General features: G+C 42.7%; 1 protein-coding gene across 3 annotated transcripts in view; it reads right to left on the bottom strand.

Moving 5' to 3' along the window:
* Positions 1–27,773, bottom strand: part of LOC144670180 (ADP-ribose glycohydrolase MACROD1-like) — an 886,999-nt gene that overhangs the window by 424,129 nt on the left and 435,097 nt on the right. For all 3 annotated transcript variants that reach the window (XR_013573837.1, XM_078532655.1, XM_078532656.1), the window contains one exon: positions 4,773–4,889. Coding sequence is in view for 2 of the 3 variants with exons in the window: in XM_078532655.1 (XP_078388781.1) it covers positions 4,773–4,889 (117 nt within the window). In the remaining variant the exon portion in view is untranslated. The remainder of the gene's footprint in view (positions 1–4,772; positions 4,890–27,773) is intronic.

Below are 27,773 nucleotides of genomic sequence, written 5' to 3'. Positions count from 1 at the left end.
ATTCTGGTTCAATGAAGAGAGCAGAAAGACAAAACAGGAGCAGCACCAGGCATGCTGGTGTCAACCTGGTGAAGCTACAACACAAGGACTACTTGCGTGCCAAACAGCATAAGCAGCAAGTGATAGACAGAGCTAAGTGATTCCACAACCAATGGATCAGATTTAAGCTCTGCAGTCCTGCCACATCCAGTCATGAATGGTGGTGGATAATTAAACAACTCACTGGAGGAGAAGGCTCCACAAATATCCCCATCCTCAATGATGGAGGAGCCCAGAACATCAGTGCAAAAGATAAGCCTAAAGCATTCACAACAATCTTCAGCCAGAAGTGCTGAGTGGATGATCCATCTCTGCCTCTTCCGGATCCCCAGCATCACAGATGCTAGTCTGCAGCCAATTTGATTCACTCCACAGGATATCAAGAAATGGCTGAAGGCACCGGATACTGCAAAGGCTATGGGTCCTGACAATATTCTGGCAATAGTACTGAAGATTTCTGCTCCAGAGCCTGCCGCGCCCCTAACCAAACTGTTCTAATACAGCTACAATACTGGCATCTACCAATTTGGAAAATTGCCCAGGTATATCCTGTACACAAAAAGCAAAACAAATCCAACCCGGCCAATTACCACCCCATCAGTTTACTCTCGATCATCAGAAAAGTGATGGAAGGGGTCATCAACAGTGTCATCAAGTAGCAGCAATAACCTGTTGACTGATGCTGTCTGGGTTCTGCCAGGGTCACTCAGCATCTGACCTCATTACAGCTTTGCTTCAAACATGGACAAAAGAGCTAAGCTCCAGAAATGAGGCAAGAGTCAGTGCCCTTGACATCAAGGCAGCATTTGACCGAGTGTGGCTTCAAGGAGCCCTAGCAAAACTGGAGTCAATGGGAATCTGGGAGAAAACTCTCCACTGGTTGGAGTCATACCAAGCACAAAGAAAGATGGTTGTGGTTGTTGGAGGTCAGTCATCTCAACTCCAGGACATCACTCCAGGAGTTCCTCAGGGTAGTGTCCTAGGCCCAACCACCTTTAGCTGCTTTCATCAATGACTTTCCTTCCATCATAAGGTCAGAAGTGGGGATGTTCGCTGATGATTGCACAATGGTCAATACCATTCGCAACTCCTCAGATACTGAAGCAGTCCATGTTCAAATGCAACAAGACTAGACAATATCCAGGCTTGGGCTGACAAGTGACAAGTAACATTTGCTCCACACAAGGGCCAGGCAATGGTCATCTCCAACAAAAAAGAATCTAACCATCACCCCTTGACATTCAATGGCATTACCATCACTGAATCCTCCACTACCAACATCCTGGGGGTTACTATTGACCAGAAACTGAACTGGACTAGCCATATAAATACTGTGGCTACAAGTCAGAGGCTAGGAATACTGCAGTGAGTAACTTACCTCCTGACTCCCCAAAGCCTGTCCACCATCTACAAAGCACAAGTCAGGAGTGTGATAGAATACTCTCCACTTGCCTGGATGAGTGCAGCTCCAACACTCAAAAAGCTGGACACCATCCAGGACAAAGCAGCTTGCTTGATTGGCACCCCTTCCACAAATATCCACTCCCTCTACCACCGACGCACAGTGGCAGCAGTGTGTACCATCTACAAGGTGCACTGCAGAAACTCACCAAGGCTCCTCTGACAGCACTTTCCAAACTCTTGATGGCTTCCATCTAGAAGGACAAGGGCAGCAGACACATGGGAACACCATCACCTGGAAGTTCTCCTCTGAGCCACTCACTATCCTGAGTTGGAAATATATCGCCGTTCTTTCACTGTCGCTGGGTCAAAATCCTGGAACTCTCTCCCTAACAGCACTGTGGATGTACCTACACCACGTGGACTACAGCGATTCAAGAAGGTAACTTACCACCACCTTCTCAAAGGCAATTAGGGATGGGCAATAAATGCTGGCCTAGTCAGCAACGTCCACATCCCGTAAATGAATGAATAAAAAACTTAACACAAAGAATTCATCTAAAGAACAACTTGCTTCAGAAATCTTTAAAAATGAAGACTCCAGACGATGATGATGTTCACAGTAATTTTCTTAATTTTGAAATGGATGGTGCACCATTCATTAGTAACATCAGTCCAGCAATTAATTCTAAATCATTTAAAGGCAGCAGTGTAATTGTTTTCCTCAAGCTGTCAGATATTCCTAGCAGACGGAGAGCTGTCATTTTAAAACCCAAGTCCATTTCAACAAATCCATTCATCTTATATGTTCCGTGTGTACCCATATTAACTCTACCAACACCAGCCCCTTGGGAGTACCTGAGACATCTGTGTGAAATATTCAAAATGCATGTTACAACACGCCTCATATAAGTCATTCCAGACAAAATGAGTCAAAATAATGGCACTGAATAGGTCACTGAAAACTATCTACACCTTCAATCTGTTGCCTCTAAGTATTCAAACTCTAATGGAATGGCACAGCTGAGAATATGAATGAATATCTAGAAAAGATAGACAAGTGCAATCTTGCAAGGCACAAGATAATGCAAGTCTTCTGATCTCATGAACTAAAAATAAAAAGATCAGCAGTTAAAATTTTTAATAAGGGCACACGTGATACATATCAGCAAACATGGGTGTGCCATAGAAAGTACCCAACGAGAAAAGACCACTTTGGTGTTGAAATCAACAAATTTCCTTTAAGCTTCTTTAAATCTCCTTGTTTGTATATATACACAGCCTTTACCAATAGCACTTTTCAGGGAGCCTGCGGAGTTGCCATTAGACAGCAAGATGAGAAGTTTTGTGATGCAGAAGCCAATATTGCTTTTGCTGGTATAAATGCACAAGTCAGTTAAGCATCTCGTATACTGCAGCTGTCCTATGGTAAACTACCTTTTGCACTGGGAGCACTAGGCAGAGTGAAAAGATTACATAGGCACAAATGAACATGGAACACTTGAATAAATGCACTTCTCTAATGATAATGAGGCACTAAAATGTTCTTAATGTAGAAAGTCTCTGAGAAAACGTACAATATTCAAAAACTCTTCCATTATCTTATCCACCTGCACATCTGCCATGACACATCCAGTGCACGTTGTCCATCACACTTTTAAAAAATTCTTAAAGAAGAGCAAGAAAGCCAAACATGTAAACTGTACAAAATAGCAGAAAAAAACTCCGATGCATAGGTAATAATCATTACATTAATTAAGAATAATTACAAAATTATAGAAAATAACTTAAAATGCCTATAGATGATCTGTTCTTGATCATTTACATTTATTACAAGATAAGCTGAATAATATCAGACTGTCGTGCAGGTTTTAATAGAGGGTATATACAAATCTAGAGGTACAACTAAAGGAATTTACAATAGTTGGACACAAAACCACAGGCATGACAAATAGAACATCTTAAGTCATTCATCAGGATTGCATAATACACCCTGAATAACCTGGTTGAATCCTAAACATCCAGTGTTTGCATGTTGGCATTCTGGAGAGGTGGGTTTTTTGTGTACTGACAATTATATCTGAAACATTTCTTTGTTGACTTCTCTCATGTTAACACTTGGTTTAAAGTGCCTTTAATCAGCTTCATTCGCAGGGTTCATTTGCTGCGGAAATCAACCTGTTGCACTGAACAGGAGACATTGTTTTCTCAGTTTGGTTGTGGAGCTTACTGTCTTTGATATCAATGTCATCAGCCTGACCCACTGTCAGTGCCAGTGAAAGTGGCAATTCGCTCTTTTGAGAAGTCAGCAGTGCCTATGTTGCACCATTCTGGCTGCGGGCAGGCTCAGTTCTGGAGAGAGTGGTACTTTTCTCAGCACTGGGCAATTTCTGTAAGGCTGCCTCCAACTATTCGCTTGCCTTTTAAGTAAATAGGTCATTCATCAGGCAATCAAATTCAATAATATGTTGTAGCACCTTCCTACAATCTGTCAATATTAGCCTGTGAAGAAGTGTTAGCTTTTGGTAAATAACTATGATGTGTGTCTCACTGTAGTTCTGCCGCGGATCAGAGTTTTGTTCGGCCTTTTAAACACGATCTCTTGGGAACAGTGGTGTGCAATTTTCTGTTTTGTGAATGGATAGACACAAATGCCTTCCTGGCACAAATTTCTTACTTTCAGTTTTAGTGAAAGCATATTGTTTTCTCTGTATCCATTAAAAATGTCCCAAAATAATTAGACCATGTCAGAAACAGAGGGAAGAAAAATACAAATGAGCTAAAATCACCTTGTGCAAATATGTTCATATGGCACAGTGATTTCACTTTACTTGGCGTTTTATTGTCAGTAGGTTAACAGCTTTGGTAAAATTGAGGGCAAAAGATCTTTCACTTGTGAATGTCTTTAAATGGCACATCATGGGTATCGGTATGGTCTCAGAAGGAAAACAAAACCATTTGCATTCCTCAGAACAGGAGGTTCCTGAAACTGTTTCCAAATGCAATGTGAAAGGCCACAAAAATAACAAGAAAATTCACCTCCAGTACCCATTTGTTTGGGGGCGTCTCATCAATGCTTGCAAACATAAAACAGTTTCAGTGCCATTCAGTATTACATCTCTCATGGCACAATTCTTCTGAAAATAATTTTAAATTGAACATTGCACCAAATGAAATGGAGTTCGTTTTAACCTATTCATTGGGGCAAGTCTTGATTAAAAATAAATACAAGTGTGACTGTGGCAGTGGCTGACGCAGAAGGGATTTCCGTAACATAGGAGAAACAGCTTGTTATGCATTAACCGGAAAAAGGTAATGTTATCTTTACTCACATTTGGCAGGCAGGCGATATCCACTGGTAACTTTAGCTTCTCCTGTATTGCACCCTCCCAGTGTATTGCACTCCTTCTGCAGCAAGGGCCCAGCTGCTGCATGGATAGCACCGTCCACTGCAAAAGAAAAACACCATTCAGACGTTGCACCATTTCTCATATCTTGAGAGTGGTCACATCCACGAGGGCATTATCTGGCAGTCAATCTGACAATCAAATATGCTCAAAAACACTGTCCCAATAAAACTTCAGCCAATACAATATTCTCCAAATAAGCAATTTTTTTTAAAGTTTAGAATTCCTAATTCATCGATAAAATCCGTTTGGTCTCACCCATCCAAAACACTTTAGGTGGCAATTTGTTTCTCCGTTCCATGCTTTCCTATACCTACAGCACAGGAACAGGTCATGGTACTTTATACGTCCACACCAATGTTTATGGTCCACATGAATTTCCTCCCACCTTATTTCATTTCACTTGACTCTTTTTTAGTTTCTTCCATCTAAGTTATTCCTTTTCCACTGCCTTTTTGTTGAGGTACAATTTAATGGGCACAGTTTACAGTTCAGTACCTCAGAGATCATTATCTTCATTACTGAAGGTGGAATGTTTTCACCCCTGTTTCTAAGTCTGTTTTTCTGTAAGCAATACATCTCAAAACTAACGGACAGGATTTCAACGAAACTTGGTACGTAAATAAGATATGATCCAAGGAGGAATTGATCAGTTTGATTTATTTTCTCAGTTTTGTGTTAAAAGGCATCAACGAAGCAGGGAAAAGCCTCAGGGAAGAGTTGCATATTTGTAATAATGTTGAGTTAACATAGCATGGTGCAGATATGCGCTCTACTGAGTGCCCTATTCATTTGTTATTCATATGTTAGCCCAGACAGCGAGCATTGGCAGGCCATTGAATCACAGGGTTTTAAGGCTAATTCCAACTCCAAGTCCATATATGCATCATGGGTCACTGGACTGCAACCATGAGTAGGAATTCTGTTAATGGAGCATGTAAAAAAGATAAAGCTGGCATTTCTACAGCACATCCTCAAGCAAGCACAACACAACCTATTAGTCATTTTAAAAGTGCAGTTCATCTTGTCATGTAAACAAGCTGGATCTCTTAGGAGGATGAAACTACCGAGGCTGAGGGTATATCATTGAATGAAGCACAGAGCACCAGTGAACGGTAGGAATTGGGAGGGGATGATGAGGAACCACCCATCTATTCCCTGGGGTGGCAGGAACACAGTTAACAGGCCTTAGCTGAACAGTCTAGGAACTCAGTCTACAAAGTACAATTAGGGAGCACAGATATCATGTCCAAGCAGTGGAAATAATCTTCTCGTGTTGCTGACAGTGGATGTTGAAAAAGTGGATGTTGCAAATAAATCAATGGCAGTGAGATGACTGCCACCTTAATTCTCATCAGTAAACTTCTAGCCACAAACCTCAATGCCTATGACACTAAAAGGCAGGGTGGGGAATCTCAGGCTGGGGCCGGACTTGACCCGTTGAACCTTTTCATCCAACCCACGAGGAGATTTCAAAATCTGGCCCTGTGCCCCTGTGTGCTACACTCTGGGCCACCTGCCACCATGTTCTGATGCCTGAGCATCTGCCACAGTCACCAGAGGTCCAGGCTGTGGGGAAAGAGCAAGGCCCAACATCCGGGAGCAGGAGGGCAGGGCAGGGACAGGAAGCTGCAGGCTGTTGACTGGGTGGTGAATTGTGAGTAACCCAGGGTGGAGGGGCAAGGGAGCAGGACACCCAGGACAGTACGGGAAAGGAGAGGGGGGGAGAGAGACAGACACAGGCAAAGTGGGAAAGGAGAGAGGTAGAGACAGATGGAGTGGGAAAGGAGAGAGAGAGACAGACAGACAGACAGAGAGAGTGAGAGAATAGGAAAGGAAAGCAAGCAAAAAGTTGAGCTGAATTTCAGGAGTGCTGTGATTGAGACACAGAAGCTGTGCTACTCATTAAAGAAAAGCAAACACAGCCATCACATTAAAGCTGTGGATGAATTGAACATTTCTGTATTCTCTCTTAGAAAAAAATTAATTTAAGCTGATTTTTAAGTGTGTGTGGCCTGAGACTGATTTTGTCTATGTGTGAGTGGTCCTTGATAAGAAGAAGGTTCCCTACCCCTGCACCAAGGTAACACAACGTAAAGTAGGTTCATATTGAGTAAAATTAGGCATAGGATAGGAAATGATAGGACATAATAAAGAGACAGTGTATAAATGTGTATATCTTTTGCAGTTTGGTGTATTTATTATGTCTATATTGACTTCTGGTCTCTCTATTTGTTCATGAAGATTTGGAAGTGACCTTTCCCTGGGTAAAACATAGCAACTTTCAGTTCTGGTGATTTGCAAGCATTGGAAAGGTTCCTCAACATTACTATGGGCTTTGCAGATGCGGTGTATAGTTTCTAATGGAAAATGGTGCTGATAGCACCAGGTGACACACAGCAGGAAATCGTCATTTAGTTGTTTTCACTCTCCTGGGAGCCCTCACCATGATGAGGAGGTAAATGGTTTGCATCCTCCTCTTCTTCTTTGAATGAGAAGATTCCTAACTATGAAACAATGCTCCTTACAGCTGGCCATTAATCCTCGAGAATTAATTTGAACTCTTCATGGGACATGGGCATCACTGGCAAAGCCAGCATTTGTTGCTCCTCCCTAACTGCCCTAGAGAAGGTGGCAGTGAGCCGCCTTCTTGAAGCCTGCAGTCTCTGTGGTGTGGGTACATCCACAGTTTTGAGAGGGAGTTTGTTCCAGGATTTTGACCCAGTGACCGTGAAGAAGGTATATTTTCAACTTAGGACATCCAACTTTGAGGGGAACTTTACCTAGCGGAGGCCGAACACCTACTCTCTGACACCTTCTCCTTCCTCTCCCTGGATCATGACCCCACTAAGGAACATCAGGCAATTATGTCCAGGACTGACACTGACCTCATCTCCTCTGGAGGTCTTCCCTCCACAGCCCCTAACCAAATGGTTCCTCAACCCCATACAGCCCACTTCTACCACCTTCCCAAAATCCTTAATGACAGCTCTGATCAAACTCATTGCTTCAGCCTGTTCCTACCCCAGTAAACTTATTTCATCCTATCTTAACTCCATTTTTCTCCCCTTGTCCTGTCTCTTCCTACCTACATTGATGCCTCTTCCAATCCTTACATCACTTTAACAGTTTCTAGTTTCCTGGTCCTAACCATTTATTCTTCAATACAGGCATCTAATCCCTCTACACGTCCATCGCCCACCAGGATGTTCTCAGAGTTCTCTGCTTCTTCCTTAAACGGAAGGCCAACCAGTTCACATCCAACACCACCCTCCACCTGACTGAGCTTGTTCTCATTCTGAACAACTTCTCCTTCAACCCCACTCACCTCCTCCAAATAAAAGGTGTTGCAATGGGTACCCATATGGCTCCTAGCTCTGCCTGTCTTTTTTTGTGTGATATGTGGAACATTAATTATTCCAGTCCTACGCAGGCTCCCTTTTTCTGGTACATTGGTGACTGTATCGGTCCTGCTTCCTGCTCTCACCCCGAGCTGGAAAATTCCAATGACTTTGTTTCCAGTTTCCACCCTTCTCTTATCTTCACCTGATCCATCTCTGACTCTTCTCTTCCCTTCTTCAATTTCTGTGTCTCCATTGTTGGAGATAGGCTATCTATTAATGTTCAATACAAACACAAAGACTTACACAACTACTTTTGACTACACTTCCTCATACTCCATTCCATTCTTCCAGTTTCTCTGTTGCATCTGTTCTGATGATGCAACCTTCCACACCAATACTTCTGATATGTCTTCCTTTTTCTTCAATCGAGGATTCCCACTCTGTGTGGTTGACAGGGCCTTCAACATGTCCAATCCATTTCACACAATTCTGCTCTCAACCCTTCCCCTCCCTCCCAGAGCCGTGATAGAATTCTCCTCATTGTCACCCTCCACCCCACCAGTCTCTATATTCAATAGATCATCCTCTACCATTTTTGCCAGCTCCAGCTTGATGTCACCACAAAACACATCTTCCCCTTCCCTCCCTTTACACCATCCCAAACATTCACCATTCCCTCCGCAACACCTTGATCCACTCCTCAGTCACTCCTAATATCCCGGCCTTCCCGATGGTACCTTTCTGTGCAAGCGCAGGAGATGTTCCTTTCACCTCCTCCCTTCTCCGTCCAAGGATCCAAACATTCCTTTCAAGTGATACAGCAATTTACTTGTATTTCTTTCTCAATTTAGTATACAGTATTTGCTGATGTGCTCTCCTCTACTTTGAGGAGACCAAATGTAGACTGGATGAGTGCTTGCAGAACACCTCATTCAGTTCACAAGCAGTACCTCAAGCTTCCTGTGCGAGTCATTTTAATTCTCCACCTTGCTCCCACTCTGGAACTTTGGCAGGCCATGAACAGACAGATCAATGAAGCTCAACACAAGCTCAAAGAACAGCAACTCATCTTTCGGCACTCTGCAGCTCCCTAGTCTCGAGTTCATGAACTTTAGTTCTTAACCTCTGCCTCCACCTTGTTCTATGTGGTTTATTTTATTTTATTTTGTTGGTTTGTTTCTTTCTTTAATTCCTATATTGCATTCAGGTGGCTATATATAGCCATTCATGCCTCATCTAGACCTTTGTTTCTTTACTATACCCACTGCCACTCTCTGACTTATGCATCATGATTTTATTAGTTAATCTCCCCATCCTCCACCCTATCACAGATCTTCCCTTTTGTTCTTCCTGCCACACCCCCTCTCCTCCTACTGGCTAAGAAACTCTTGCCTTTCTGACTTTCTTCAATTCTGATAAAAGGTCATTGACTTGAAACAGCTGCCTGACTTTCTGAGTATTTCCTACATTTTTTTGTTTTTATTTGAGATTTCCAGCATCCATAGTATTTTGTTTGTTTCAGGTGTTCCCTTGCGCTGATGCCCTTGTCCTTCTAAGTAGCAGATGCTGCAGGTATGGTAACATGAAGGCAAAATACTGTGGATGCTGGAAATCTGAAATAAAACGGAAAATACTGGAAAAACTCAGTAGTTCTGGCAGCATCTGTGGAGACACAAACAGTTAACGTTTCAAGTCCGTATGACTCTGCTTCAGAGCAGTATGGTAGGTGTTGGGCTGTATTGCAGGGAGGTCCTGCTGACCTGGTGAGGCAACAGAAGCAGAACTTCAGGATATCAATAAGTCCAATCAGGTAAAAACTGAAGCTTCAGAGAACCTTTGTCATTCTTAGCTTTCAGGTGATGGGAGTGGTGCCACCAGCTATGGTTGAAGTGGGTCAGTCTGGTCTCCAAGCAACCATGCTCTGGATAAACAATGTAGGTATGTTCGATAGTCAGAGAGCAAAAAATGAGTCACATCCGCTTTTCTGGGTAGGATACAACATGCAGAATGATGTGGCTGGTTTTGCTCACGAGCAATGAAAATCCTTGCTGATGTTAGAGAGCCTTCAGTTGAGGCCTTTAATGTCACATTTGATGGCATCACTTAGGAAAATCCTACCACCTGATAAAATACTCATTACCTTGGTTCTTGTGGGTCCACAGGGAAGGATATGAAATCAATGGCCTGCTTGAACAGAACATCCACCACCCACTTAATGCAGTTGAGCACTGCTGATTCTCGAGTCACCCGAGGCTACCTGGAAACATCTGGCAGCATTAAAATTTGGAATTGCTGATACTTTTAATCACACTACCAAAGGATTATAGGTAAAAAGCTCTGCTAGCTGATAAAGCCAATTGGATTTTACATGCCGTCTCCTCATACTTCCAAATTCCTTTGCTTATCGAAGTAGATGCAGTCCCAACGTAGCAGATAAACATACTTCTTCGAGGTTTCAATCCTACAAAAATCTACTGCTCCCTGTCTAATGTTGCCTGCATGGGAATAAGAGCTCGTCAAGAGGGAAAATCTTTGAAGAAGCACTGTCAGGTCTGTATCATTTTACACACTGACTAGAGTGAGAGGCAGCCGCTTTGTGACCAGCAGCCTGCCTTGTATTGGTGCAGGGAGATTACCCTTAGTCTACCCTGAAATGTTAGCAGCTGTTTTTCATTTATTGCTTTAACCAAATGCCCAACACTGCCTGCTGACACTTTCACATGAGACAAGCAATCTGTTATGCCTAACTACAAATAACATCCTTTATAAAGCACAGAGCAACAATAATTTTCTTTTCATCATAGTTTTTCCTTATACTCCCTTCCTACAGTGCTTCTCGGGATGCACTTTTGAGATTGGCCTCTAACCATGTCTGAGTCCCAAAGCTTGATTGTAAGAAATGCTTGCTATGTTTAAGCGCATTCTTCCTGTATCCTGGCCAACATCCCTCACTCACACATCATCCAAAACTGATTAACTGGTTGCTTATTTCACCTTTTATTTCTCGATTCAGGCTGTGCACAATTTGGTCGTGAATGCCTGCACTTCATTTAACTTCATTGGATGTGAAACCCTTAAGTCCTGAAGATGTCAATGCACTATGGAAATTTAAGTGCTTTTTTTAAGAGGTGCTGTCACAATGACAGAAATTTTGCACAAATTAGTTTTCTTTTAAAACAAAAACACAGACATACATTTAAATAGTTCCTTTAATGACCTCAGGTCATCCCAAAGTTATTTACAGCCAATGAGGTAATTTTTGAAGTGTAATCACTGTTGCACGTTAGGAAACACAGTAGCCAGGACAGAATTTCAGGATTCCACAAATAGTAATGAGATTATGTTGTTGGTTGAGGGTGAAGTACTGGCCAGGACATCAGGGAGAATTGCCTTGCTCTTCTTCAAAATAGTCAATGGGGGGTATTTTACATCTGTCCGAAAGGGTGGAAGGAGCCTTGATTTCACATCACATCCAAAAGAAGGCATCTCTGACAGTCCAACTCTCCCTCACTGTGACGCTGGTTGTTTTGGCTTGGATGTTGTAAGGAGAATAGGCACAGTGGTGTGCAAGTGATGTGATGTTCTCCTGGACGCTGGAGACACTAGTGTTTGCCAGGGTACAGGCCCACAGATGTCTTGTGTCCTTCAGTATATCAACTGAGTTGTCTTTCTTCATGCACATTAGCAAACTACCTAATTGTGAGTGGCATTAGAGTCAGGCCCAAGCACATCCTAACCAAACATTTGCACATGTACAATTTTCAGCAGGATCGGGGTTGGCCAACGTATTGATTTCTTTCATTCACTAGTCCGCGAGTGCGAAGACCAATTGAGCAGCCTTTGATACCCCCAACTGAGATCAGCCAACCCAGCACAGGCTAGAAACAAACCTGGGAGCTTCTGGTTCCATATGACCGAGTTCCACACTGGATTTACTGCTCAACAGGGGAGCTGTATGGATCTTTTTAAGAAGTGGGTGCATTTCAGCACCCTTTGTACAAATTTGGGTACATTATTACAAGAGTCACTTTCAAAGCTGTTACAAAGAATTACCATCAATTCCAGCAATCCCTTTCTTCCCAAGTCTATTTGTTAATTTAAAAATTCAATATTAATGTTATGACACTCATTTGAACAAGTTAATGATTCTGACAGTTGCAAAGAAACTCAATTACCAACAGCAGATGTAGTTATAAATCTAGGGGGTTAACAATATTGCCTCTACTGAGGTTAATTTATCTCTCTCACACTGTCAAGCTCCTTCAAGGTAACTCCTCTGGGTTCAGTACCCTGCATGAGTGAGAATGAAAAAAATACAAAATAATTCAACAAGAAGAAGGTGATAACTAAGTTGAATATCAAAGATAATATCAGCAGCACAACAACACCACCAGTGCTTGACAGGGCTCAATGCTGCATCTCATGTTTTTTGTCTCATTAGCAGTTTAGCTCTGTGGTGTAATTAAGATAATGATGGGAAGGGATTTAATTGTTCCTCATTGCTGACCTGTCAGTAATGAGATACTCTTGGGTATAAACAGACTTTCCAAAAGGACCTTCTCTTCTGTCAGTTTAGTGGAAGCTGTATCAGGTTCCAAGATTTGACAATTAAGCGTAACTGTTTGACATCTGGAGCGATGCTGGGGATCTCTCCCAGCTCCTGGGTGCTCTTAAATTCTCCAGCAATAATGAATCTTACCGTTTTACAAGGCAAAAAAGCACTTTAAGAGCAGATGGGGACTTGACTCTTAAGTCTTTATTTTAATTAAATGAAATTATGAAATAGTATTTTAAATATTCTGCTACAAGTCTACAAGGCTTGCAGTTAAGTGTAGAAACTACTTGCTAGCTGTGTGCAGCACTGGCTTTGTTTTAATTTGACTGTCAGGATTGGATTCTTCTCTGAATTACTGTCTCTTTTCTGGCAGTTTTGGGAGCATTAAATGGAGAAGGATAATCAGTAATAGTTACTGCCTCAGATTTGCTGGACTAACATTGCACCAGAATTATCCTCCCAACCAGCAGCCTATCCTGTTTAAAGCCTGGTGCCAATCTCTCAATTAGACAAACTTTACTCCACTAGGTTAGAGTAAAGATTATAAAAGATAATTGTGCCCTACAGGCAGATACCTGCTCACCAGCGTTTAAAGATTTGAAGTTCTTGGCATGACTTTTTCTGAAAGCTGTGCTTTCCCCCAGAGAGTCTATTGGAGAGTTATGTCAACTGCTGATTGAAGACCTCCAGCCTACTTCCAACAAGTAAACAGTCCTGTTTGCATTAAGGTCACACCTGAAATTCTTTGCCGATCCTTCCCAGCAGCATCTGATGATCAGGAAGGTACACAATCCATATTCTTCCAGGATGGCTGATTGGTGATGCCGCCTATCCCCTTCAGTCATAGCTCACAGCGCTAACAAGGGCAGAGTACTCTGTGACACATCCCTCACACCTTGACCAATCAGAGCCTCCACACTAATTACAAGGATTAAATTAGGAGTGTTGGAATACTCATTACTCACTTGGATGGATGCAGTTACAATAAGACTCAAGACCTTTGACAGAATCCGGGAAAGAGCAGTCTGCTTAGTTGGCACGCCTGTCACTGGACTTAATATTGACTCCTTCCATCACTGACGCACTGTAGCCACAGTATGCACAATCTGCAGGGTGCACTGCAGCAACTCACCAAGATTACTTCAACAGCACTTCCCTCCTCTGTGACCTTTGCCATCAAGGCAGGTTTCAGCCTTGGTTCAAACATGGACAAAAGAGCTGAACTCCCGAAGTGAGTTGAGAGTGACTGCCCTTGACATCAAGGCAGCATTTGACCAAATGTGACATCAAGGAGCACTAGCAAAACTGAAGTCAATGGGAATCTGGGGGAAAACTCTCCGCTGGTTGGAGTAATACTCCAGGACATCACTGCAGGGTAATGTCCTCGGCCCAACCACCTTCAGCAGCTGCATCAATGACTTTCCTTCCATCATAAGGTCAGAAGTGGGGATATTCACTGATGATTGCACAATGTTCAGTACCATTCACGACTCCTCAGATACCAAAGCAGTCCATGTCCAAATGCAGCAAGACCTAGACAATATCTAGGCTTGGGCTGACAAATGGCAATTAACATTCGCGCCACACAAGTGTCAGGCAATGACCATCTCCAACAAGAGAGAATCCATCCATCGCCCCTTGATGTTCAATGGCATTACCATCACTGAATCCCCTGCTATCAATATCCTGGGGGTTACCATTGACCAGAAACTGAGTTGGACCAGCCATATAAATACTGTGGCTACAATAGCAGGTTGAAGGCTAGGAATCGTGCGACGAATAACTCACCTCCTGACTCCCCAAAGCCTGTCCGCCATCTACAAGGCACAAGTCAGGAGTGTGATGGAATACTCCCTACTTGCCTGGATGAGCGCAGCTCCCACATCACTCAAGAAGCCTGACACTGTCCAGGACAAAGCAGCCAGTTTGATTGCCACCACATCCACAAACGTTCATTCCCTCCACCACCAACGCATAGTCGCAGCAGTGTGTACCATCTACAAGATGCACTGCAGGAATTCACCAAGGTTCCTTCAACAGTACCTTCCAAACCCATGACCACTGCCATCTAGAAGGACAATGCCAGCAGGTAGATGGGAGCACCACCACCTGGAAGTTCCCCTCCAGGTCACTAGCCATCTTGACTTGGAAATATATCACCGTTCCTTCACTGTCACTGGGTCAGAATACTGGAACTCCCTTCCTAACAGCATTGTGGGTGTACCTACACCACATGGACTGCAGCAGTTCAAGAAGGCAGCTCAACTTCACCTTCTCAAGGGCAACTAGGGATGGGAAATAAGTGCTGGCCCAGCCAGCGAAGCTCACATCCCATGAATGAATAAAAAAAGACTTGGTTTTATAATGAAAACAAAAATACCTGGAAAAACTCAGCAGGTCTGACAGCATCTGCGGAGAGGAATACAGTTGACATTTCGAGTCCGTATGACCCTTTATCAGATGAGGTCATTCTGATGAAGGTCATACGGACTCGAAACGTTAACTGTATTCCTCTCTGCAGATGCTGTCAGACTTGCTGAGTTTTTCCAGGTATTTTTGTTTTTGTTCTAGATTTCCAGCATCTGCAGTATTTTGCTTTTATTTTGGTTTCATAATGGCTGTTTTTCATCAGTGCTAGTTAATAACCTGGAATTCTCCACCCAACAACATAGGAGCACCTTCTTCAAAAGACATGCAGTGGTTCAACAAGATGCTTAACTACTGCCTTTTCTATGGATAGACAATGAATGAGGCCTGGCCAGCAAACCTTATATTCAATTTAAAAAAAAATTACCTCCAAACCTCCTCTCTTCAAAAGAAAACACCCCAATGAATTAAATCCTCACAATTAAATTCCAAGCCACTGAAATTATTTCACCAGTTTGCTTTTGGACTCTCTCAAGGGTAAAAACATTCTTCACTTGATTGAGTGACCAGAATGCCACAGAATACGCAAGATTGTCTGACAAAAACCATGCTTAGTTTTAGATAAATAAAATCATTCATCAGTGCACATATCTGGTCAAAAAATGGTGCCAGAAAAACTGTCATAATAAGGCAATAACCATCATCTAATGAGATGAACTGGGCAACCTTTAGTATAAACTGAGTACTCATGGCTGGAAGCCATGTGATACGATTTATATCCCACAAGTGGACTGACCTGTATCTTATGAGTGATGAAGTTGTGAGTATGAGTGACAGTCGGTGCCAAGAGTACAATGCAAATTGCTGCCCACAGCTCATCATGTATGCTGTATATTTTACAACGTAAGCAAGCAACTGAAATTAAATTGATAAAAGTTAGCTGTAAATTTCAATTTGAAATGGGAAGAGCTTACATTGCTCACCAGTTCTGATGATGTGGAGGTGAATTTCTTTTTCTCATAGTGCTGCCTGCTCACATTTCCATTGAATAGTGCGGGAGTTGGCATTATCCTATGTGGTAAAGGAAGGTTTCTATCTGTGCTCTTCTGTCCTCTAACATTATTATAGAATATAGTTCCACGGATAAAGTTAAAGATGACAGATGGAGGGAGAGAGAAAAAACAGAGAGGAAGGAGAGAGAGCAGCTCTGTTAGGGAGATTGTGCTGAGTGAAAGCAATTTTATATGGCAAGGGACTTGGTCTGAAGTCTTCCCATCCTATTATAAATCATTTATTAATTAAGAGATAACGTTCTGTTGAGAGGAGCGTATGAGGCAATAAAAGCCTCATAAGGCTGGATAAGTGCCAGATCCACAGGCCTCAGCATTTTAGCCGTGCGCAATGCTTTTACACAGTATTCACTCTAAACAAGGACACTATATCCTGATTTACAAAACGCAATGGTAAAATTAACAATCCAAATTTTGTAAAGAACAGCACAGGCCTGGAATTAAATTTGCGTTAACTGAATTCCAACCCAGGGCCACCAATAGTAAAGGTAGCCCAAAACAAGGGTGTGTGTACTGAACCAGAAAAGAGCACAAGCCCAAGAACTAACACCTCACACTTGCTCACTCTCTCAACTATCTATTCAATACGTTAAATATTTCTACACCAATGCCTCCTTCCATAGTCCATTTCAGGCCACACATTTATCATTCTCTAGGTGAAGAGATCTAAACCGCTTTAGCTCCTTTCTCCTTCTAAGCACCAGCCAGTGTTCATTGTTCTTGAGTTGGTAGTAATCTCAAATAGACTGCGAGTGTTCAATTTGTTTTGAATTTTGAATGCTTAAATAGTATCCTGTAGTCTTTATAACAAGATTATAAATCTTTATCCTCTTCTCATAGTTTAAATTTAAAACTGCAATTCCCTCACATTGTTACAAAGGATATACCAAAACCAATGCTCTTGTACATTTTTGCCATCGGGAGCACTGAGTAGAAGTTTGTGTACTTGTTTTGTGTCATGCAGCCAATCTGATTGGTTGCATGTGCCAGCTTTATATTAAATTTTCCTCCAAATTATCCTCAATAGAACAATAACTTGCATTTAGGTAAAAGAAAAATACTATGGATGCTGGAAATCTGAAATAAAAACAGAAAATGCTGGAAAAACTCAGCAAGTCTGCCAGCATCTGTGAAGAGAGAAACAGAGTTAACGTTTCGAGTCCATATGACTCTTCTTCAGTCATTGACTTGCCAAGCCCAGTGACTGAATAGCTTTCCAGCAGCTTCATGAGACTCAGGATCAGGCTCCTACATCAACAACAAAACGAAACTTGTCAGAAGGCCAGCAATTGGGAAGATCCTTTTAGTAAAACAATAAAGTTGCATTTTGATGATCCATGCTCTGAGTGTTTCATCAACTGAGCATTTCCCCAGGGCTTTGAGTTCTCTCCCATTCTGCTCAGACCTCCACTTATTACTCATCTCAACACAGCACTAAACTGTGCAATTCCTGATTAATATTGAGTCAGCTGCTTTCAACAAGACAACATTTTAGACACTACATTTGGTTCTCAAAACCAAGTGGCTATGAATGGGAATAAAAAAGATAGCCATAATTTCTGTTCACCACCAAGTGACCCAATTGGGGAGAACTGCAGGTGAGAACAAGGTGGGATTTATTGAATGTTGCTGTTTCGGCTCACCAATGCCGAGTAGGAGAGGTACCTGAACATTGCAGAGGCCTGTGAAACAATACCCAGTAAGAGGCAGTGCCTTCAGGACAGCAAGAAAGAAATAGAGAAAAGCACACACAAAGTTAAATGTACTTTGTCTTCATGACCTGTACCAGAGCAGACATTTTAAAGTCCTCATCAATCATCAATTGCAACTAAATATCTGTCAACCTGCACTATCTTTATAACTTAAAGTATGTAGAATAGGATTTGCTTTCATCTCCAAAATCTGAAGAATTTCAGGCAACTAAAGGCTAAATCTCATAAGCTGTCAAATCTGTTATCAAAGCAATCATAATCAAAAAAACTGATCCCCAGAAGGACAGGTGGTATTTAAGTATTGGCCTGATAAATCAGCCTTAGTTCTATTAAATTTCACAAGATACTGTCTACCAATTAATCCTACATTAATCTTGCATCCTGAGTTTAAATAAATTATTAACCCCTCGAGATTTGCAATTTTCAGATAGTAAGATTGCTTATTACTGGAAGCATGGCAAGGACTCAAATCTGGTCAGATTTGAACAGTGTTGACTGCTGAAATAACTTGTTTTCCTCAATTCCATTGTATTAGTCGCTTGACTTTTGGCATGGGCTACGTTCCCAATCAATGTCTTATTAAAGGTAGCTTCCAAGAATGCTGCATATGGAGTGTGGGAGATGTGGTTCAAGCCTGCAATTCCCCTACACAATGAGTTCCTAATTTCAGACAGTCATTGATGGCATTTTGACCCCAAACACTTCCCCACAGGATAAAATCCAGATTATAGGGCCAACAGTTTTATCTTAGTAGTGTGAGACCATGTCACCAATAGTCAGGTCAGATGACTGCCTAAACCTAAGTGTCACCTATTTTATCATTGTTTGAGCACTTGGCCAAACACAAATGGTCACATACCACCATCAAGGCAATCAGGGCCATTACTCCGAAGACCTGGAAATGCCCAGCTGGATGACCAAGAAGCACCTGATTCTCGACCATCACAGCTGACCTCACTTTCCAGAACATACAGACCTTCTTCATCATGAGGAGAGCCAACAACCACGAGGGTTGGAGACATGTAACAGCATGCTCTTGACGTCTCTCTTAAGCAGCACCATCTCACTTTCACAAAGCTGGCCTGGTCAACAATTCCATTTCATCCATTACCCTATCCAACGCTTTAAGAAAAACTTTACTTTCATCGGTTCAGTTGTGAACGATTGCAAGCTTCAACAACTCTTGGATACCAACGTCCCTCTGGATCCTTCACCCTCCGACCCTATCCTATCTTCCAATCTCACCCCTTGCCATGTTTTTACTATTTCCGCTGACCTACCCCTCTGACTCTGAATGATCAGTCCTCATTAACTCTCTCAGCTTCATTCCCTTACACCTGCACCTCAATTAATTTCGATCTTGGCAGGATGCTGAGCGCTTCACTCCCATCACCTTTACCTCAACGCCCAGGAGTCTTGCCCCAGGTGAGTGGACCCTTTTCCAGCTTTCAGAATTCTCGATCCACTTGGATCGCTCCCTCTGGTATCTTACCCTTTCTAAATGTTTTCATTGAGATATGTTGGTGTGACATTGGCCATCTCAACTTCTCTGCTCCCTTCACCCACTCTAACCTACCTTCCTCTGAACTTATAGCACTCCATTTCTCAGGTACAACCCTCACATTATCATTAAATCTGCTGACAAGGATGGCGCTGTTGTTTGACAAACTGACCTTTACCCAGCAGAGACTGAATGCTAATTCTCAGACACCTCTTCCTATCTTCCCTTGGGCTCTGACCCCACCACCTAAAATAAAGCCATTGTTTTGACGACAGTCATTGATATAGCTCTCACATTAAATTTATTCAACGTCCTAGCAGAAATGCTTATGAGAGAGACACTTTATGGATACAAAGGTGGGATACCGAATGGCAAGTGGCGAGTTTCAATTCTTGGATATGCTGATGACATTATTCTGCTTGCTATCTCAGTGGAGGAGCTACAGGAGTTGGTGGATCATCTTGTTCAAGTTAACTTCAAATACAGTCTCCTGATCAATGTTGACAAGTCAAAGATGATGGGGATGGATAGAAAGACCTGCAAGATTCTGATTAACGGAATTCAGTTTGAACAGGCTGATATCTTCCGACCCAAGATGACATGGATGGATTATCTCAGAACGTGGACTGCCCTCTCCATGGGACAGGTAGTGAGGGCAGCAGAGAATAGAAATCAGTGGAGAAAGATTGTTCATAGTGCAGCCAACCCTCAGAAAAAGGACAGATGAAAGACAGATGGTCAGATAGATATTGATATCATTCCCTCTAGAGATTGATCCTTCTCAGTCTCTAACCTCATAGTCCCCAACCTCCACACAGCCCATTTCTATCACTCCCAACGTCCACAGACAGTACTGTACTGGTAGACTCATCATTTCAGCCTGTTTCTGCCCTATTGAATTTGATTCCTTCCTATCTCAACTGTATTTTCTCCTCCGTTTGTCCAGTCTCTCTTCACCTAACTTCCATAACTCTTACAATGCCCTCTGCAAATTAAACAGCTTCCGGTTTCCTAGTCTTAAACACCCCCTTTTCATAAGGATGTCCAATCCTTCTACCCTTCCATCACCCACCAAGACAGTCAGAGAGTTGTCCACTCCTTCCTTGAATGGAGACCCAACCAATCACCATCCACTACTGCCGTCCTCCACCGGCTGAATTACTTGTCCTTTAACTGGACTGACTTCCAAACAAAAAATGTTGCTATTGGAACCTGTACGGGTCCTATGCCTGCCTTTTCATCGGATATGTGGAACATTCTTTGTTCCAGTCCTACTCAGGTTTCTCCCTCGCCTCTTTATTTCTTACACTTCTGTTACATGACTGCATCAGCGCTGATTCCTGCTCTCAACATAAACTGGAAAATTTCATCAACTTTACTTCCAATTTCTACCTTCCCTTGCCTTTGTTGTGGTGATATAATGTTCTGAAACAGCAAGCGATCATGATGTTTTTCACTTGCCATATGGAAACTGGGATATCCCTCCCTCTGTAGAGCAAGAAGAGAAGGAATAGCACCAAATCCTAGCTTGATCGCTACTCTTTGGAAAGTCAAGAGGCCAAGTTGAAAATGGTCTGCAAAAAGCCCCCTCCCATATTATGTTGTTGTTGGAGGTCAATCATCTCAGTCCTGGGACATTGCTGCAGGAGTTCCTCAGGGTAGTGCCCTAGGTCCAACCATTTTCAGCTGCTTCATCAATGACCTTCCCTCCATCATAAGGGTCAGAAGTGAGGATGTTCACTGATCATTGCACATTGTTCAGCACCATTCGCAACTCCTCAGACACTGAAGCAGTCCGTGTCCATGTGCAGCAAGACCTGGACAATATTCAGGCTTGGGCTGATTAGTGTAACATTCACACCACACAGGTGCCAGGCAATGAATATCTCTAACAAGAGAGAGAGAATCAAACCATCTCCCCTTGACATTCAACGGCAGTACCATTGCTGAATCCCCCAATATCAACATCCTGGGAATTACCATTGACCAGAAACTGAACTGGACTAGCCATATAAATACTGTAATTACAAGAGCAAATCAGAGGCTGGGAATCCTGCGGAGAGTAACTTACCTCCTAACTCCCCAAAGCCTGTCCACCGTCTATATGACACAAGTCATAAGTGTGATGGAATACTCTCCACTTGCCTGGATGAGCTTGTGCAGCCCTAACAACACTCAAGAAGCTTGACAGAATCCAGGACAAAGCAGCCAGCTTGATTGGCACCCTATCCACCACCTTAAACATTCACTCTCTGTCCAAAAGTAAGCTATCAACAGTTCTGTTATGATCCCAGCTGATGTTACTGCTGGACAAGCCAGATCCTAGGGTGCAACCTGGTTTGATAGGTCCTAACTTATTTTTTGTTTAGATACGTGGAGGGTGGCTCCTGAACAGAGTCACAGGAGTCAGCTGATGAACTTTTAACAAAAGAATAAAACATTAAAACACGAAAAGATGAACTATATTACAATACTCTTTCATCCACAACTGTACCTTTACAGATATATACAGATTTGTAAGGTTAACACAAGTTACAAAAGCTATCTTGTACTCCAATGTTCACAGTAAGTACACAGTGCATGTCAACCAATAGGCAACCTGTGGTCAGACACACCACGCTCTGAAACCAAGTGACAGATGCCACCCCAAACAGATGCTATGGATATCTCCTCAATTCCCCCCAGACGCTTGTCACACCATGAGCCAACTGGTCTCACTGAACTCCACCTTTCACATGTGGTTTCCAATCTCCACTTTCGAAGAACTCGCTTTGGAATCGTCTCCCAAACGATGCCTTCTCTCGGACACCTTCCAAAAGGGTCCACCTTCAGGGTTTTCACCTCTCCTTCTGATGTGCCTTTCCCCTGGATTGCCATGTGCATTCAAGCTTCCTTCTATGCACTCTCTCTCCAATGCTCAGCCACGTCAACAAAACACCACTGCTTAACATTCCCATAGTAAAGAGTTACAGACCCTCAGCTGTCTCCTTGGATCTTCTGGCTTCTCACAGGCCTATGTTGCTTTAAATCTGCATCCTGCAGGATTTCCCTTTAAGCTTGGAGCCTTTCTCTGCTCCTTACTCTTAACTTCATTGAACAGGACCTTTCCAGATTCCTGTTCATTGCTTTTGACTAGAAGGTCTTCTCGGGGCCCCTCTTCTTCTGTTCCTTGGGAAACCTGCTTCCTGCAGTTCCCTCCTGTCCAGCTTCTCCTGGCAGCTGGTTTCAACTTTAGTTTGGGACTTGCTATCTGTCCCTCTTCCTATGCTGCTTCTGCTAGCAACTCCTTTCAACTTTAGAGCACACTGACCAATTGAACTCAACCTGCTTTTGGTTTCTCTGTCTGTGTGTGTGCAGGATCACCCTCTCTGGACCCATGTTGCTGGGCAACAACACAATTTTTTCTACCTTGTTTGTTTTACCTCCTATTCAAGAGTCATAAAATCTCATTAAAATGCAGGCATCTTTTCAAGTGAAACTAAAATTCAGGTTGCATCCTTTTAACCCACAAATACAGAGATACAAATTAAACTGACTTAAAGCTAACACTCATTCCTAACACCCACAAATACAAATATAACTTACTTAAACTCTTTCTATTTCCTATCAGTTCTCATACCTCTAGTGCTCTATTGCCATTCTGAAACTCACGATGGTGACTGGTAAGAGCTATTGAACATCATATCACTGTCACGGCACAGCAGCTTTGTACTTTAATACCATACTCCATCAGTAGGAATACACAGTACAATCAATTCTCCAAATCAGAGTCCACTTGCCAAACAATCAGCACTCTTTTCTCAGTATAAATTGTTGTTCCCTTTACATTTGGTATTCTTGTGAATCTGCCCTGATGAGTGAAAGATGAAAAGCTTCAACAGCATGTCTCTTTTTTTCTGCAATACTCAAGTTCTGTACTACCAAACAACAATTCTCCAAATGCGTCTTACAGGTGGACAGCCCAATTGTCCACAGGCTGTGCACTTCAGGAAATCACTGGCATATTCTGCTGATTTTCCCTGCATTTATTTTAATCATCAAAAAACTGTCAACAGTGCACCAACAATTTCCCAAAATGCATGGCCAGCAGCCAAAGCCCTCCATCCATACTATGTATTTAGAAACTCAGCCTTTGTAAATTGATTGCCCAAATAAATTTCCATATCTGGCTTTATACTTAGAGGGCAAATAAAATCAGTTCTTGTACGGCATGTCTTATACAATAACATTATATAATACTAATGCAATTGACATAAACTGGCTCTGGTAATCAGAAGTAATTTAGACACTGGGTTGCATGTATAAAATCCTATTTCAACAATTTGTACCAAACTGACTTTATTTAAAAAAGGGCATACGTTTTCTTTGAAGATTCCATGAATTCTGAACTCTGATTTGAATATAAATGTCTTGATATTTTTGATGTATTAAATTTGATCAAATGCATACTGTTAAGAAAATAATGCTGGATTTACTTGGCTTGCTGCAAAGAGCTATAAAGAGTAGGGGAGTGTTTCCCATGTATCCTGGCCCACATCTGTCCCTCAACAAACATCACAGACCCAAATTGTTAATTTTGTTTCTACCTTCACAGATGCTACCAGACCTGCTGAGTTTTCCCGTGTTTTCTGTTTTAATTTTAGATTTCCAGTATCCACACCATTTTGTTCTTGTGTCACTAAAACCGATGAACTGGCCACTATCACATTTCTGTTTGTGGGAGTTTGCTGTATGCAATTGGTTGCCGCAATTCCTACGTTACAACAGTGACTACACTTCTAAAGTACTTTGGTGGCTATGACGTCCTGAGGTGGTAAAGACGCTGGAGAAATACAAGTTATTTCTGCTGAGTTCCAAGAGTCCATGGGTGGAATCGTCCTAGATTTGCACTAAGTGCGGTAGTATCCGTGAAAAAAGTTGTCTTACCCCGCCAGCCACAATGAACAGTTTTCACGCCATATCACCTGGCTTCTCGCCTCATTAATTATGCAGCCACAGGAAACATGCCGTCTCACTGGCAGCAGGCCTCTGATTGGCCCGCCATGTCACTACCTCGCTACTTCCTTATGCCGGGTGCCATATTTAAACTGCCACCAGTTGTACACTTCTCAATGCTTGCAGCCCAGGACTGCTCCAGTGAAGACATGGCCCTGAAAGCCAAGAAGAGATCGGTGACCCATCACTGGGATGCCTTTTGGAGGCCCACCGTGATGTCCTCCAGCCTCGGTCTGCCTGCAGGAGGTCCAGCATTCTCACCACTCTGGGTTGGGAGGCACTGGAAGAGGTAGTCAGTGCCAATGTGGCACAGAAGAGGTTGGCCATCCAGTGCAGAAAAAGGACGAATGATCTCATCCTTGCCGCCAAGGTAAATTAACCATCTCATCGCTCTAAACTTGCACATTCACAAGGTCATCACACTTTCACTGGCATCTCACTCACTGCCAGCTCAAGGGACATCGCTACTCACTCTCTCGCTCACACCTCACAACTCCATCTGGCCTCATCTCCTCTGGAGGCTGCCTTCACAGCCCTCACCATCTTGAGGCCACTTGCACAGATCAACATGTGCCCCCCACACACACCCTGGGATACCCCCCTTCCCCAGCACAGCTATCACCCTGCAGCCTCCTCCCTTGCCTGAGGCCACTTCTCCCCCGTTCCCAAGCAAACCCTAGCCATGCAGCCACTGAAAATTCACCCCGCATTATGGTTGGTCTGGTAGGTAGAGACCTGCACGTGAGCACCCCCCTTCCCGTAAAAGTGATGTGGTGCTGCCTGCGAAGCCTGGCGCTGATGACCGCAAGTGCTGCCCACAGCAGAGTAGGCAAACAAACCTCAAAGTCCCGAGCAAAGTGCAGCTCTCCAGGTGCACGTCGCTTTTGTTCAGTTGTGAAACACATTGGCATGCCCGGATGATCCAGCGTGAGGGGATGGTTCTGGGAAGCAGGGCTTATAATGAGATGCTAAAGTACTGAAATTAGGTTCCCGATGTACAGCAGCAAAACGCAGCCCATTGATGGGTGGAGTGGACAATCACAAACTGGTTTCACAACAGTGTTAAACCAATTTTTGGCCTTTTCGCCATACTGTCTGCTCACGGTATGCCCCCCATGTTGCCCGCCACCAATGGGACCTGACGATTCTGCCCCATGTTTCTGAGGCATACTGAGCTGTTATGTGTATTTGACATTGCCCAGCAGTGGATTCATAGGCCTGGTTTTACTTAATTTGACAGGTCTGCTGCCAAGCTTGGGAAAACAGCCTCAACACTGGGATCTTGCTCCCTGATTATAAATGAGAAGATGTAAAAGCAGCTTCTGCCCAGAGTCTGTTTGCGTGCAGTCAAATCTCTGGTTTGTGCAAGCCACAAACACTGGACAATAACTTTTCAAAGCACACAGTAAACATAGACTGTTTTAATTGGAACATTCACGACGGAAAATACTCCAAGCTAACCCAGGTTTGTTTTTAAAATTGGTTCTTCTTCAGTTTTTATAATTTTGCTTTTAACTAAAATTAAAGCCTGTCATTTAATATCAAACTGGTTTAGCTACTTCAGACAGGAAAATGCCAATGAATGGATCCTTCCTCTCGGGTTTCCTCTGCAGTGCTGTACTAGGACTTGCTGGCAAGCTGACCATTTTACACAGTAGTCTGTTATATATGCAATAAAAGCAGGGCCTCATGTAATTGTACAACTTGGTGCAGAGTCCTATTTTAACTATAATCATCACTGACAAAAGCTTTATTGTGTTTCACTGCATTCTCCATCCAGATTATCCCATCTAAATAATCCTTTGACCATTCTTAGGGCAAATACCTGAGAAACGCTTGTCACGTAACAAGGAAGCAGCCTCAAATAAACTATGGGAGGCAGTTGTGGCCAAGTAACAGTAACAACACAAAAGAGGTTGTGGTTGGCAAGTTATTCGACGGCTGTTAGGCAAACTGCAATAGAAAAGCTAAGATACCGAATCTCCTCACACCACATTTCTCCAAAGGGTTAGTTTCAGAGTTAGTTTCATCTCTCATGGACATATTTTCGAATTTCATATTTTCTGCAATTTCAAAAGCAGGGAAGTTCTCCTTGGTGCCCTGGGCTGAAATTTATCCCTCAATCAACATCACTAAAACAGGTAATCAGGTTATTATCTCATTGTTGTTTGTGGGAGTTTGGTGTGTGCAAATTGGCTGCTGCATTTCCTAAATTACAACAGTAACTGCACTTCAAAAAGTATTTGATTGCAAAGCACTTTTAGATATCCTCAGGTTATGAAAGACGGTACAGAAATGGAAGCCTTTTGTTTAGGGTGACATTAACTAAAGCATAGGAACCCACCAGGGGCACTCGGCAAGGGAGATAATCAGGCCAAAAAATAATTTGTATCTTTGTTCCATTCCTCATGTAGAAGAACACCTCCGTGCTGTATTAAAGGGAAAGAGCACACCAGAGTGCTCTGTTGTACTGTCTGGTTTAGCACTGTACTGTACAAATCAGGACAATTACAGATTTGACCCTCTTGCTGTGTTGACCCTGGAGGTCCCATTTCTGATTACTATGCAGTGGCCCCTGATGGAAGTCTATACACTTGTATGTCAGATGGAGTTGACAGGAAATGGGAAAACAAAGGTTTCAACAGTTCTGGGCTACTCTCATAACTTGCTAAGTAAATGCACAGCTTGGTGGTACTACTGAAGTACAAAGATCCAGATTCCTGGTTTGATCCCTGCGCGGTATTGCATTAGCTGTTCTTGGCCAGACAGAAGTGGTGCTACCTTTAGCCTCAGGCCATGTATCAGCAGTTCCACTGTGCAGTGACTCCTGCATAGATTTGGACATCAGTTGAAGGCAGGGCCACCTGCAGCTGTGATTCTTCCTGACTTTCACTACCTATCGGTCAGGAAGAATGGGAACTTATTCAAAGCAATAGACAGCTTCCAACAACAGAATTGTTTCTCAGCAGCAATCAGCACCTTCAGGAGAGGAGGAAAAACACAGGTGAGAAAACTAGGATCTCCTGCTTGTTTTGCTAAGAAACAACAGGCTTCCAACATCGCCTACAGACTTATTTTTAATTAGTTACTGGCATGGGAACAATTACTGTATAACCATTGTTAAACAAAATGCTTCAGTCAAGCACAGATTTGAAGCATGTTTGTATATTAGCATGTAGTGTCGACCCTTGAGGTCAGTCAGAATTAGGGAAATTTATATAAAAATAATGGAATTGGCACATTGTTTACTGTGATTTGTTTCAGTCAGGGTCAAAATGGGTCTTTCTGGAATGCAGGAAAATTAGAAAAACAGATCATCTGAGAAACTTGAGAGATGGTTGACAGAACTGACATTATTGTTACTGGAGTATGCTGCCACTTA

The sequence above is a fragment of the Cetorhinus maximus genome, chromosome 31 (genome assembly GCF_964194155.1).
Source record: "Cetorhinus maximus chromosome 31, sCetMax3.hap1.1, whole genome shotgun sequence".
NCBI classification, from domain to species: Eukaryota; Metazoa; Chordata; class Chondrichthyes; order Lamniformes; family Cetorhinidae; genus Cetorhinus; species Cetorhinus maximus.
Note: the sequence above shows the minus strand (reverse complement) of the source record. Positions and strands in the feature narration are given on the sequence as shown.